Below are 14943 nucleotides of genomic sequence, written 5' to 3' on the forward strand. Positions count from 1 at the left end.
CGACTAATTCGCCATATCTCTTTGTTTGCGTCGACAACCGCTCTTTGCAGGTTGATGTTGCGTACTGGTACTTCCGGTACTGTGCATACTACAATTTGCACCTGGGGGGACACGGTGCGCATGTCATCCACCCCTTTCGCCAAGGTCGTCGCTAGTCCTGACGATTCTTTTTTCAGGACGTCATTTAACCCTCCCGCAATTACAACGAGCCGCAATTACGGCGCGGGTGCATGCAGCGCCCCAAGCGGTGGCGTTAGCCGCCGCCCGATCTAAAGGGTACCGCCACATCCATCCATCCATCGGGGGCATGCAGCGCCCGCGCCTTTAAACACAGGGTGCATGCAGCGTGCATACTTATAACGCGTAACCACCAACACTGTAAAGGGCTTCACCCTATAGTTCAGGATGATGGCGCAGAGTTTTTCAAAGCACTGGGGTTTAGGCACAAGGAGGGCCAAATAGACTTTAAGCGGGTAGAATTAACTAGAAGAAGGTTATCTGATTGGTGGCTAAAGTGGAGGCACGAGTGAAAATTAAACTCTTCACTCCAAAGTACGAATCCTCAAACTCACTATTTAAAGAAAAAAAAATAAATCTAGTTTTGGTTCAATAAGTATTACGGCTTAGTGGCGCTAGCCACCGCCTGATCTAAAGGATACAGTCGTATGCACCCATTTATCCATCGGGTAACATTACGGAGGAGACCAAGGAGGATATAAAAACTTGCTGGAGTGGAAGCGACGCCCGTCAGGTGACGCCAGCGGCAGCCATCTTGCCGGAGGCAGAAAGCGCGCTGCTGGTGCACGCTGTTCTCTTCAAAGTTTTCAATGAGTGCAAGTCTTGCTCTTGGATAATGGTTACCTCCTGCGTTGCCTACGGATGCACAAACAGGCTGAAGAAAGGTTCTGGCCCCACATTTTACGTGTAAGTACATGAAATTTAGCGTGTTCTACTCGCGGTCATTTCTCGCGGTTCTACTCGCGGCATCGTAGTTGCTTGCAGGCCCGCGCATGAAAGAGCAGCAAAATGGCTTTGTGTGTACGTGTGCCGCAGTTGATTGTCGTATATTTCTTGACAGGTTTCCAAAGAATGCAGAAGTTCGGAGTCTTTGGGAGCGGGCAGTTCGCCGTGAAGGGTGGCGCGCTAAGGATGGAGACCGCCTGTGCTCTGTACATTTCACTCCTGAGTGCTTTGACCACACTGGGCAAACGACGCGACTGCGGGTGGGAAGTGTGCCCACGTCGTTTCCAGCTTTTCCGCCTCATCTGCAGAAACCTGTGAGTATTACTGACATCGTTGGACGAGAAGCGTAATGTTTAGCGTGCATAACGCTTGTGGCGTTACGGCCGCTACATAATACTTGTTCCACGAAATGTTGTTGCGGGTATACGTGGCATTTTTTGCGTGCCGAGAATTGGCGGTACTGTGGAGGAGTAGCTGTAGATTTAGCATATCATTACCGTGTTTGCGTTACCGTTTACCGCGTTACCGGACACCACCGGCGAAGGTGAAGTTACCGGTAATGGTAACTGCTTCACCTTCGGCTTAACTGGTGATCAAGATACTTATTTATTTATTTATTACTACTGACCTGTTTACCAGGTCTTAAGCAGGAATTGGCATACAGAAATGTTTACTACAGAAACATTATTGACATCTACAGCATACTGACAGTGGTTACAATTCAATACTTAAAGGCACATCCGGCGAATGGAAAGTTATACCAGAGCGGGTGCATGTCCTTTTTGCTGGCATACAATGTCTCGTGCACGACTATGAAAAAGCTTGTTACTTAATACATTTATTATTTCTTCAAAGAAAATGTGTAGCTTAATCGTACCCACATTATACGTGTGAGGTTTCATTTAGTTTTTGCGCTTGCTGCCTTTTTAGCTCGTCTGAGAAAACGTATGCTTTCAAACCCAGATCAAACAGAAGCGTCCCGACCCCAAGTCTCGAGATTTCCCGGCCCCGCTTGGTCCTGAGTGTTCTGGGTTGTGCGACCTGCCTGGAGCTGAATATTTTCCTGAAGACTCGTCAACCAAACAGTTCTACAAAAACAAGGTCCTTTCCTCACAAGAAGAGATAACCCAGTTGAAGAAGAAGGTCAAAACACTGCAGCAAACTAAACGAAGGCTGGTCAAGAGAAATGAAACCGCCCAAGAAATCATCAAAGAAATCAGAGAGCGAAAACTCTTGTCAGAAGAAGGCTCGCATGTGTTTTCATCTGTTTTCTCGGATGACATTCAGCAACTACTGTGCAGGGTGGGCAATGAGCAGAAGGGCAAGTACCCACCTGAGCTGCGAGCATTTGCACTGACTTTGCATTTTTAGTCCAGCCGCGTACGAGTATGTACGATCCAAGTTCAACGAAGCCCTCCCATCCCAGCGAACACTAAGGGGCTGGTACAAGTCTCCCCGCACTGCTCGTTTCGGCTATACTGTTCGCATATATTTTTAATGTTTGTGTGATTGTGTTCTTCCATTTTCGAGTTTCTCAAAGCGTTTTCGTAGGCCATTTCGCCACCAAAAAGCAAAGAATAAATGCTTACAACCTGACACAACTGTTTTTATTGCTTTGAAGACGCGAGAAACTGCACCTGCTGCTTAGATAAGCGCGAGCGCAGCTGTACTCGGCTGTTTCTTGCCTCTGCCAAGATAGCCGCCGGCGGCTCGGCGCGGCTTCACCCGCTCCCATGGGTAAGCATAGGCGGCTTCCACTCCAGCAGGTTTTTATATCCTCCTTGGAGGAGACAAACGAGACAGCACGCGCCGCTCTCCACAAAAATTGTTCCCACGCTGTGTCGTGGTGACCCGTTTTCTGTAAAATCATTTTGATCGAGCAAGGGTAGGACAGTACATGGCACCTAAGTTTTTTGAAGTCTCATCTCTGAAAACCATTCTTGAAAAGGCCTTGATACGTTTAGTTTAACGTCCCAAAACCACCATATGATTATGAGAGACGCCGTAGTGGAGGGTTCCGTAAATTTAGACCACCTGGGTTTCTTTATCGATTATACTCCATGATCAGAAGTTTGAATCAATGCGCCCACGCTGTGGGAGCCAGATTATCATTTTAATAAACATCGTCTTTGTACTTGACATTTCATAAAGCATTCGTTAAACATGGTTGTAATACCATAATTTATCCTGCTATAAACGTAAACGCAAGTGTTTGTCTCACTAAGCACGAAGAATTAATTGTGGATTTTACATATTCCTAAAAGCGTTTAGGATGAACATTGTCCTAAAGGCAACGTTACCTATTAAACACCTTAAACCACGAAGATATTGACACTTTGTCCTTTCTTCTGCCATTGAGAACTTCCTATGAATTTATTTAAATATTGCAAGAAACGTCACTACGATTGGCTGTTTTGCGCACTTTTTAAATAATTCTTATTATTGTACTGTATCTTTTACTGTGATGTCTCTGTGTATCAGTGTATAGTTTTGAACCTGATGATTTCTGACACTTCAATATAAGATTATGCGTAATTATTTCTTACGATCAATTCCGAACTATAGCGCGTAGATATATTTAATTTTAATTAATCAAATCGTCACATTGGATGCTTCGCCCAGCTAATTCACTTTCCCAATTGTAGATCTCCCGGAACTTTGGTCACCCTACTTATTGATTTTTGCTTTTAATGTTCATGCCAAGTCGTGATACATATGTATTCCCTCGCTCTCTACTTGTGGAGTTGTTTCATAACTTTGTATTCGTACTTGGTGTCATTATATACATGTAAAGTTTATTTTTTTATTCTACATGTATGAATGTCTGTCGTGTATTGCTGCTTTGCCAACTTGTGACTGGGTCGGTACTTTGTCAGTCCCTCGAGCATTTAGTCTCTTGATCCTCGACCTATTGAAAGAAAAGAAATGAAGACTCTGACCAAAACAACTATAGCTAATTTAGGTGAATTAAACTAGCAAATTTTGCACAAGATGCCGGACGTAGAATACAGTGGCCTAATGTGCACCAGAAAGTTGCGTGTGATGGCTTATAGCAACGTGGCGCAATCCATTTCTCGTTGTCACAGAAAGCCGAAATATTATTACGTTAAGTTTTATTGGCGCAAGGGCATCTAACGCCAAAGAGCGCCAGTACAAGTGTTGTTTCATTTCGGTTATTAGTTTAAAAATTAAAACAAATGATTAAAACATGACTAAAAATTAAAACAAATATCTATGAACCATTTAAAACACTGCATTTAAAAGCAATGTCACTTTGCTAAAACCTTCATTTCGTTGGCTGGAGTCTGTGATGATAAATTAGTCTGCAAGGCCCAAGAACCTCGCAGCTGAAGTCCTTGCCTGGGCAAGAACTGTGAAGGCTCAGACATACTTTTTATGCACCAGGCGGTACCTCACACTTGAGGCGCAGCCTGGTGGCTAGGATAGAATGATATCATTGTTAAAAATTTGACTTTCCCAAGATAATGAAGAAGTCTCTTAAGGTCAACCACTGCATCAAGTGATAAAAACAGCGCTGGATGAAGTGGAATATGATATCGACAGAGCTCCCTGAAATGGGTCAGTCGTGCTTGGTGAAGCACAGGACATTGTATGAGGACATGCACAACGGTTAGACTCTCTCCACAGTGTATACATGTAGGTGGATCAGTACCTGTCAAAGGGTGTTTATGTGTAGCATAAGTGTGGCCTATTCTGAGCCGTGTTACAATGACTTCGGCGAAACTGTTGAGTTTTTGTGGGATAACTTTTCTCAGCTGGGGTTTTACAAGGTGGAGTTTGTTGTCAACTTCTCTGTCCCATTCAGCTTGCCAGTGGTTGCGTAGACCTCTACGTACAACAGGTTTTAGATCTACACCCGGAACAGAGGTTATATCTATGGTTTGCGACCAGCGGCTCCTCGTGAATTCTTGTCCACTATTTCATTGCCCGCAATTCCAGAATGACCTGGAACCCAGCAAATAACAATAGAAAGTTTTAGGTTGTGGGCTGCATAGATTTTGTTAAGGAGCTTGTTGAAAGTAGGGTTCTTGCTGTACTTGCCACAAGACAGGGCCCTGACAACACTTAAAGAATCTGTGTACACTATAGACTTTGATTTGTGGGGTTTAACGTCCCAAAACCGCTATATGATTATGAGAGACGCCGTAGTGGAGGGCTACACTATAGACTTTTGTATCTTGTGTTGTTTAATGTGTTGTATAATAAGTGGGATACCATAGGCTTCCGCTGTGAAAATGCTGGTATGTGTATGCATGGTTCTGGTGTCCGAGAACTTTTGTCCATAGGCTGCACAAGATACAGATGTTTGAGACTTTGAGCCATCAGAGAAGAACGCGGTTGAACGATATTTGTGTTCAAGGGCCAAGAAATGTTGCTCAATGAGTGCACTTGGACAATTTTCCTTTATGATGTCTTTGAAAGACCAGTCACAAGTGACTGGACATTGCTGCCAGGGGGGGATGTGTTCGACATGGTCACTTTCCTCCAAGTCATTGAAAAAAATTGCAAGTTTTTTTACTGCAGGTCTTATTGCCAAAGGAAATGGTGGGGCGATAGAAGGACGGTTTAGGTATAACTGGGTAGTAGACACACCGTTCATAAGTGTTTTGCATGGGTGCTGCTTCAGAGACACGATTTTAACTGCATAGTTGACTCCTAGATACGTGCGCTGATAGTCTAGTGGTGACTGATCTGACTCAGCATAAAGGCTGTGAATAGGGCTGGTACGGAAGGCACCAAGTGCCAGCCGGATACCTAGGTGGTATATAGGGTCCAACATTTTCAGTGCTGTCCTTGAAGCTGACTGATATACTATGCATCCATAGTCTATGCGTGACAGAACCGGGCTTCGAAACAGAGATATGAGACAGTGCCTGTCTGTCCCCCACGACTGATGCGATAAAATCTTCAAAAGGTTCATGGTCTTGAGACATTTTAACTTCAGCTGTTTTATGTGCTGGATGAAGGTGACTTTGGAATAAAAAATTACACAGAGGAATTTTTGTTCTTTCGCGATGACTATATTTTGTCCATTGATTAGTATGCAGGGGTCAGGATGCACACCTCGTCGTCTCGAGAACAGCACACTAGTAGTCTTGTCAGTGTTAAACGAGAAAGCCGAAATATTATTTCACCGTCAACCCTCTCCGCAAGGATATGATCACTGACATAAAAAAAATTACAGTAATTCTGGCAGCTTGCATCTGCTAGTGGACCATAATCGCAGGTATATGCAGTGTAAATAATTTTTTGACCCTTTAGCCTCCACAGGGCCCTCTAGAATTGCAACTGTTTATGGAAACGTGAGCCTTGCTTTTCCAGGTACTGCAAACTTATTGCTCTGCAACCTGTACTATCAGAGGAAGCAAATTTTATTTGGCAACATAACTGATAAATAGCGCTACCGTGCTGCAGGAACGACTTGCTGGCAACTACAACTCCCACAATTTAAGCAACAGCTCCATTTCTACATGTATATAACACGTGCGTCAAATACTAATTGCCGAAGTAATATGCTATACCAGCAACGGTGTTACTTATAGCGCGTAACCACCACCATTGCGGAACAAGGCGGGCGTTTTCGCACTCATCACGATTATTGCGAAGTACCAGATTTCTCACATCGTAGCTTGCAACATAATATACAGGGCGATCATCCGCTGCTCAGCGGTGTACCATTTATGGGCAACAGACACTGCTAGTGCATCAGATGGAAGTGTTTCGTAGTCTTTCTCATTTTATTCCATCTAATGCAGCATTTTTTCTACAGACAGAGTGACTCTTTCACTAAGTGATCCACGTTGCAACCCTTGGGACTCTTCAAGAAGCTGAACTGAAGCATTAAGTTTTGCGGACAAGCATTATGCAGCGACGCTGGATATTTTTTTTTGTCGTTGACGCTTTCAGGCATTTCCGAGTAACCCAGCGCAATCACCGATTGACGAAGTACTGGTAAAGCAGCTACCGCCTCTGAAAAAAAAAAGCAGCGCACCCGAGGAAATCTCTGCGAAGTATGCCGCTCACTACCCATGGATGGATGGATGGATGGATATGGCTGTACCCTTTAGATCGGGCGGTGGCTAGCGCCACGAAGCTGTACTACTTACTGTACCAAAAACTAGATTTATTTTTTTTCCTTCAAATAGTGAGGTTGAGGATTCGTACTTTGCAGTGAAGGTTTTATTTTCACTCGTGCCTTGACTTTAGCCACCAATAAGATAACGTCCTTTGAATTGAATTGAAGTTTATTTGTCCTGAAATTCTTACAGGATCGGGAACAGAGGCTAAAGGCTATAAAGCCTGACATGGGGCCTCTGCTCCTAAATACCGTTTGGCACTGTTACGAAGCGCACATCCGACGACGTTACGAAGGGCGCCTCGAAATCTCACCGCTGCAACCACTGTTGCGAAGCGCGCCTCCGACGACGTTACGAAGGGCGCTACGAATCTCACCGCTGCAATAACTGTTTCGAAAGACGGCGACGCCAACACGGTCCCGAAGGCGCCACTGCTTCGAACTCCGCCGGGAAGGTCACCAGCCGTTTGGTAGCGTAGGTTTCTCAGCTCGCGACTGCTTCTGCGCTGGGCTAATATACGAGCGGACGAGACGACGGTGAGTTAAACAAGGTTTATGTACAGCATATATACAGAGGCGTTACAAATTCGGCACTGGGGCCAACAGAGACGCGAAGAGCCGAGCTCTTCTCTCTAACACATAGCTCTACTCTCAAATGGGTCTGCTCTCTGACACACAGCTCAACTGCTAACACATTGTTCAACTCTCTATCACATAGCTCTCTTCTCTGACACACAGCTCAACTGCGACACACATGTCTGCTCTCCAACAAATCTGCTAACACATAGCTCGACTGCTAACACAGAGCTCAACTGCGACAAACATGTCTGCTCTCACATAGGACTGCTAACACATAGCTCGACTGCTAACACAGAGCTCCACTGCGACACACATGTCTGCTCTCACATAGGACTGCTAACACATAGCTCGACTACTAACACAGAGCTCCACTGCGACACACATGTCTGCTCTCACATGGGACTGCTAACACATAGTTCGACTGCTAACACAGAGCTCAACTGCGACACACATGCCTGCTCTCACATAGGACTGCTAACACATAGCTCAACTGCGACACACATATCTGCTCTCACACAGGACTGCTAACACATAGCTCAACTGCGACACACATATCTGCTCTCACACAGGACTGCTACTCGTGACGCGCCGCAGGGCTTCTTTTATATGCACCGGGTGTATTCTTTGAATAACAAAATGTCCAACTAGAAACGCCGCTGGTCGTGAGGCCAGATTCCTCCAATGGGGTCGCCGCTGGACCGCGTCCTTCTTTCTCATCGAATCTGGAGAGGCTGCGCTGCAGGTGGATGCACCCAAGGACGAGTGACGTCACAAGGCATTGCGTCAGACCCGCCAGACAGGAAGGCGCCTGTTGTTTACTCGACGGGCTCGCGGGCCGAGGTGACTCTTTGCACGTGCGCGCCAGAAAGGCGCCGTCGCGTGATGACGCCGTTGAGTTGTTGATCGCGTCAGGCGGGCTCGCGTACTGGCCTTGACACAGATTGCCTTTTTCAGAGGCACGGACGTTCGCTGTGGACTCGCAGGCATAACAGCACCCCCGCCGCCAGACAATGCGCCGGAAAGACGAGCTGCTACTACGTGGCCCGGATGTCAGGCGCGCTCGTTCGCCAGGTCCCTCCAGGTCCCTCCAGGTTCGCCTCCAGAGCCATGGGGAGAACGCAGCTCCAGACTCTGTTCCGGGAACACATCCCATTCTTGAGGACGGATCCCAGCTTCACTGGCTTGTCACCACAACTTGTCCACCAGCTTCGCTCGTCTCTTCTGACCATCCTTGGTTTCAGCACTTGACGATGGTTCTGCAACTTTTCAAGAACGGTTCGACAACAGACAACACACGACACAAGCAAGTGCCCTCGGTCACCCGACAGAACACCAGACAAAGTATAGTACAGCATATACCTAGCTACGTGTCTATTGGAATTTCGTTCCCTCTACATCAAGAGGCACATGTGGGACACAAGACCTTTAAAATGAGAGCTCAATTTTTTTACACGTACAACAACGCAACGAATTAGAATACCACATAAAGTTGGCCCCTTGAGCTCACTCTGGACGAGAGCGCTCAGCTCAGGTCATGATGAGGTCAAAATTTTGCCCCGAATCGCCAGCGAGAAACCGAAAGGTGGAGAAGGTACTAACTAAACGCACGGCTCAATGCGTCTGCATTAGCATTTAGTTTTCCTTTTCTAGCGAACGTCAAAGTTGAGCTGCTGGAGCATCATGCTCCACCTCAGTAACCGGCCACTTTTAGGCGACGATACCTATGCGGTACTAAGGGCTGCTCGTACTTGCGACGTTGCACATCTGTGTAAGTACAATAGGGGAGTCCAGATTTCTCATAAGAAGGAACATTTCTTCTCAGCTCCTTCTTCTGGACTTCACTTAACCTAGGCTCTAGGTTCAACTGTTCCAAGATTACCTCCGATCCCCTTTCGATTACATCACTGGAACTAAAAATTTCTGCTCCCTCTTCATCTGAAGCATTCAACAGCAGATTTACGACTGCTTGACGTTGAACTTATGGTTTCAACAAATCACTGTGGCAAATTTTGTTCGGCCGCCTTCCTAATTTCACTTCATAATTCGTATCGGAAAGCTTCGATACTACTTTTGCGGGCCCTTCCCGATGAACTTCAAGCTTGTTCTTTTTGGACGGCCGCAGCAGCAATACCTGACTTCCTACTTCAAAAGCGCACTTTTTCGCCGATCTGTCGTTATACTCCTTCGACAACACTTGTGCAGCTTTCATGTGGCTTTCCCCTAGCGCTTTAATCGAGAGGTCCGCACGCTGCTCTCGAATGGGCGTTTCTCGATCAACCCTCGACAGCTCACTCCAACTTTCCGCTACAGGCGAGAGCGTTGCATCCCTCTCGCTCCGACTCAATGGCGCCATGTCGTCTCCCCTTGCTACGGAAACCGCGCCGGTCGCTTCGGCGACGGGCCGCTTGAGTGACTGCTCAAATGACTCACACAGAGAATCTTGTGTCTGATGTTCCGTCGACTCGCCGCCAAGGTCACACAGATCTGCTACTTTTGAACTTGTTTTACCACACAGAACAAGATCAAGCTCCCGCGAAAGCTTCCGCGCTTGCGAGTGTGTGAGGGCCATGTCCTCGCCTACTACGAACGGTGGCAGTTGGTCGCGAATTCTCTGACCGCTGACCTGAATCGTCGGACAAGCTACGCTAGGCGCCTGCAAACACTGTAGGATTGTCAATTCTATTCGCTTCAACTCGAGGCGCTCCTGTCTCTCGGCCTCCTCACGGCGTTCTCGCCTTTCAGCTTCTTCACGTTCGCGAACTTCTCGCCTTTCAGCCTCCTCGCGGCGTGCTTTGATATACGCCCAGGCCTCATCGACTTCCTCAGCCGACACTCCCTCATCCTTCATGATCTCAAGGATCGCTTGCTTTCGTTTCGCACGGCCCAAAGTAATGCCGAGTTCCTCACAAATTTCGATGAGTTCCTTCACTTTAAGGTTCTCCATCGTTCACACTAGCCTCTTGCTGTTTGCCCTTGTTAACAATTTACTTGTCGTACCCACTATAAGTCAACTAGCAAGACGCGCAAGCAATTTTTCACACTCCCGTGTTTACCCCCTCCGCCTTAACTTTGGTTTCAAAGCACTTCGACTTTGTTTGAAACGATCAAAGCTCACTTCAATGCTTCACACAGCCCTTCTCTAAACTACTACAACCTGAGCTAGAGTAGTCTGGTGAGCTGAGGGGAAAACATCAGGCACTCACCGCATCGATGTCGCTGACGCCGGCCGATCCCGCAGCTGCCAACCACTGTTACGAAGCGCACCTCCGACGACGTTACGAAGGGCGCCTCGAAATCTCACCGCTGCTACCACTGTTGCGAAGCGCGCCTCCGACGACGTTACGAAGGGCGATACGAATCTCACCGCTGCAACCACTGTTTCGAAAGACGGCGACGCCAACACGGTCCCGAAGGCGCCACTGCTTCGAACTCCGCCAGAAAGGTCACCAGCCGTTTGGTAGCGTAGGTTTCTCAGCTCGCGACTGCTTCTGCGCTGAGCTGATAGACGAGAGACGACGGTGAGTTAAACAAGGTTTATGTACAGCATATATACAGAGGCGTTACAAATTCGGCACTGGGGCCGACAGAGACGCGAAGAGCCCAGCTCTTCTCTCTAACACATACCTCTACTCTCAAATGGGTCTGCTCTCTGACACACAGCTCAACTGCTAACACATAGTTCAACTCTCTATCACATAGCTCTCTTCTCTGACACACAGCTCAACTGCGACACACATGTCTGCTCTCCAACAAATCTGCTAACACATAACTCAACTGCGACACACATGTCTGCTCTCACATAGGACTGCTAACACATAGCTCGACTGCTAACACAGAGCTCAACTGCGACACACCTGTCTGCTCTCACATAGGACTGCTAACACATAGCTCAACTGCGACACACATGTCTGCTATCACATAGGACTGCTAACACATAGCTCAACTGCGACACACCTGTCTGCTCTCCAACAAATCTGCTAACACATAGCTCAACTGCGACACACATGTCTGCTCTCACATAGGACTGCTAACACATAGCTCGACTGCTAACACAGAGCTCAACTGCGACACACCTGTCTGCTCTCACATAGGACTGCTAACTCATAGCTCGACTGCTAACACAGAGCTCAACTGCGACACACATGTCTGCTCTCACATAGGACTGCTAACACATAGCTCAACTGCGACACACATATCTGCTCTCACACAGGACTGTTAACACATAGCTCAACTGCGACACACATATCTGCTCTCACACAGGACTGCTAACACATAGCTCAACTGCGACACACATATCTGCTCTCACACAGGACTGCAACTCGCGACGCGCCGCAGGGCTTCTTTTATATGCACCGGGTGGATTATTTGAATAACAAAATGTCCAACCAGAAACGCCGCTGGTCGTGAGGCCAAACTCCTCCAATTGGGTCGCCGCTGGGCCGCGTCCTTCTTTCTCATCGAATCTGGAGAGGCTGCTTGCAGGTGGCTCCATGCCAGGACGAGTGACGTCGCAAGGCAATGCGTCAGACCCGCTAGACAGGAAGGCGCCTGTTGTTTACTCGACGGGCTCGCGGGCTGAGGTGACTCACTGCACGTGCGCGCCAGAAAGGCGCCGTCGCGTGATGACGCCGTTGAGTTGTTGATCGCGTCAGGCGGGCTCGCGTGCTGGCCTTGACACAGATTTCCTTTTTCAGAGGCAGGGACGTTCGCTGTGGACTCGCAGGCATAACAGCACGCAGGCCGCTCAATCTGTCGCATATGTTTTCAGAAATAAATATATAACACAACAAATAACACACAGAAACAAATAAATAACACAATAAATGAACCATAACAGAACAAAATTTAGCATGGTCTTGTCACACTATTTCAGGGAAACATTAGAAAAATTACCTTATCACAAAAGCGTCATCTGAAAAGAAACTTCAATACAGAATGTAAAATAAAGCATAAGAAAAGCAACTACAACACATAACTCAAATTGATAGATAGGATGTAACAAATCAAGTACAGAAACTTTGATAAGCGTACTCAATATCATGGTTTATTAGGATGGACTTGATGATGGTGTTCGAAGGTACTGAATTGAAATCTATGAGACCGTGTAAACGATTTAACATTGTGGGTATTTGATACTGAACGTGTTGCTTGCCATAACTTGTCCTTATTGCTGGGATTTTCCGGCGTTGTTCACGCATAGTATAATGAGTGTTGTCAGGCGGGTTCTGAAGACACTGTGGCTTGTTTTGTTTAATCCACTGCAGTAGTTTGAAATGATACAGTTTTGTTATTGTTAGTAATGCGTATTTTTCAAAGAGTGGTATGGTTTTCAAGTCCCTGATAATACCATGGTATTGCTCGAATGCTCGCAAAACTCTTTTTTGCAGAACTAGTAATTTTTGATAGTTTGTTTGTGTAGTAGTACCCCATACCAAGATACCGCATGTCATTTTAGAGTAGAAAAGGGCGTAATATAATTCTATTTGTAACCATTTTGGTAAGACTGGGCTGAGTTTATATAAACATCCAACGGTTTGACTGAGTTCTACCGTTAGTTTTTCTATATGTGTGTTCCATGTCAATCCCTCAGAAAACCATACACCTAGAAACTTCTGGCTGGTGACTTGCTCTCTCTCTTTGCCCTCAAGTAAAACAGTTGAACTATAGTTACGCGGCTTATCAGGTGGGGCAAAGACAATGTGTTTCGTTTTATTAACATTTAGTTGCAGTTTATTCAAACTAAGATACGCGGAACCTTCGTAGGTAGTTATTAACCTGGTGTTCAAGCTCTAGAATGGATGAGCCGCTAAAGAATATGTTAGTGCCATCTGCATACATTATTAACTTGGGAGAACATGGGATATCACACAGGTCGTTTATATAAATTATGAACAATAGAGGACCAAGAATTGACCCTTGTGGTACTCCTCTTGTTATGTTTAAGTAAGTGGACGCACTTTTGTTTATGCAAACATATTGATGGCGGTTTGTTAGATAGTTTTTCATTAAATTAAGAACCACACCACGTACACCATACTTGCTAAGTTTAACCGTTAGTACTTCATGACATACCGAATCAAACGCCTTTCTAAAGTCTATGAACAAACCTAGTGAGTACAGTCTATGTTCGATGTTTGTGATCAGTTCATGTTTAATATTAAGCAAAGCTGCTTCACAAGATTTATTTTTTCGAAAACCATACTGATCCTCACTGATCACATTGTACTTGTCAAAAAATTTGTACAAGCATACGTTTATTGCATTCTCAAATACCTTAGATAAAACAGGAAGAACGGATATTGGCCTGTAGTTTGTGAATAGCCGTTTATCACCACCCTTGAAGACTGGGCACACTCTCGCTATTTTTAGGCTGTCTGGGAAAATACCAGTTTCGAACATTCTATTTATTATATAAACAATCATTGGAGCTATAATATCAGCTACGTATTTTAGCCGAGTTGCCTTGATCTCATCAAAGCCAGCGGCTACGTTATTTTTAATCTGGTTTATCAATTGTATTATTTCCTCTGATGTCACTAGGGATAGTGAAACGGAGTTTATAAGCCCACACTCTTTTAATATAACACAGGGAGCTATATTGCTATCGTTTTTATATTCTGCACTGGTGACAAAGTACTCATTCATCTTATTCGCTGCGTCACTATCAGATAAGGTACCTGCATTAGTATGAAAACATAGCGGTAGTGGTTCTTTTTTCTCTGACATAAGATTCTTAACCTCGTCCCACGCCTTCCTAGAGTGATTTTTTATTTTCGTAAATAACTTTTCATAATATGTTTCCCTCGCACGCTTTAAGTCGGTGTCCAACCTATTTCGGTATTTTTTAAACTCCGACAATCCCTCCAAGTTCCGTGACCGAACAAATGTGTGGTACATTTTATTTTTTGTTTTAATCATTTTCAATAGCTTTTCATCAATCCATGGTTTCCTTGCACGTTGGGGTTTTGGTTTTCGCAAGGTCATTAGAAATGCTTGATTATAACATAGTCTCAGTTTTTCGAAAAATGCCTCGTATGCTGCATTCAGATTTCTTTTCTCAAACACGCATGTCCAATCGACTGATTCAATATGTGAGCGAAACACTTCCAAGCCTGCAGCCTTAATGCTGCGAGATAAGGCTTCCACTGTGGTTTCGCGTTTGACTTGAATATTTGGCAGTAAACAAAAAATTGGTAAATGGTCGCTTACGTCAGCCGTTAGCAGTCCAGAAAAACAGTCTCGGGAATGAATGTTTGTTACACATATGTCGAGTGAAGTTGCACTTTTTTCTGTTAATCTTGTGG

At 45.6% G+C, this 14943-nt stretch overlaps 2 protein-coding genes across 2 annotated transcripts in view; one reads left to right on the plus strand and one right to left on the minus strand.

The window, feature by feature from the left end:
• Window positions 1-603: 603 nt before the first annotated feature.
• On the plus strand, window positions 604-2564 carry LOC142783817 (THAP domain-containing protein 1-like). Its single transcript, XM_075882437.1, has 3 exons — window positions 604-924; window positions 1079-1277; window positions 1927-2564. The coding sequence occupies exons 1-3, from the start codon at window positions 854-856 to the stop codon at window positions 2332-2334; spliced, it is 678 nt and encodes a 225-aa protein (XP_075738552.1). The 5' UTR covers window positions 604-853; the 3' UTR covers window positions 2335-2564.
• Window positions 2565-7597: 5033 nt separating this feature from the next.
• Window positions 7598-14943, minus strand: part of LOC119166716 (uncharacterized) — a 178329-nt gene continuing 170983 nt past the window's right edge. The window contains exon 6 of the transcript XR_012888477.1: window positions 7598-12388. The gene's annotated coding sequence lies outside the window, so the exon portion shown is untranslated. The remainder of the gene's footprint in view (window positions 12389-14943) is intronic.

This window comes from Rhipicephalus microplus, unplaced genomic scaffold, assembly GCF_043290135.1.
Source record: "Rhipicephalus microplus isolate Deutch F79 unplaced genomic scaffold, USDA_Rmic scaffold_12, whole genome shotgun sequence".
NCBI lineage: Eukaryota > Metazoa > Arthropoda > Arachnida > Ixodida > Ixodidae > Rhipicephalus > Rhipicephalus microplus.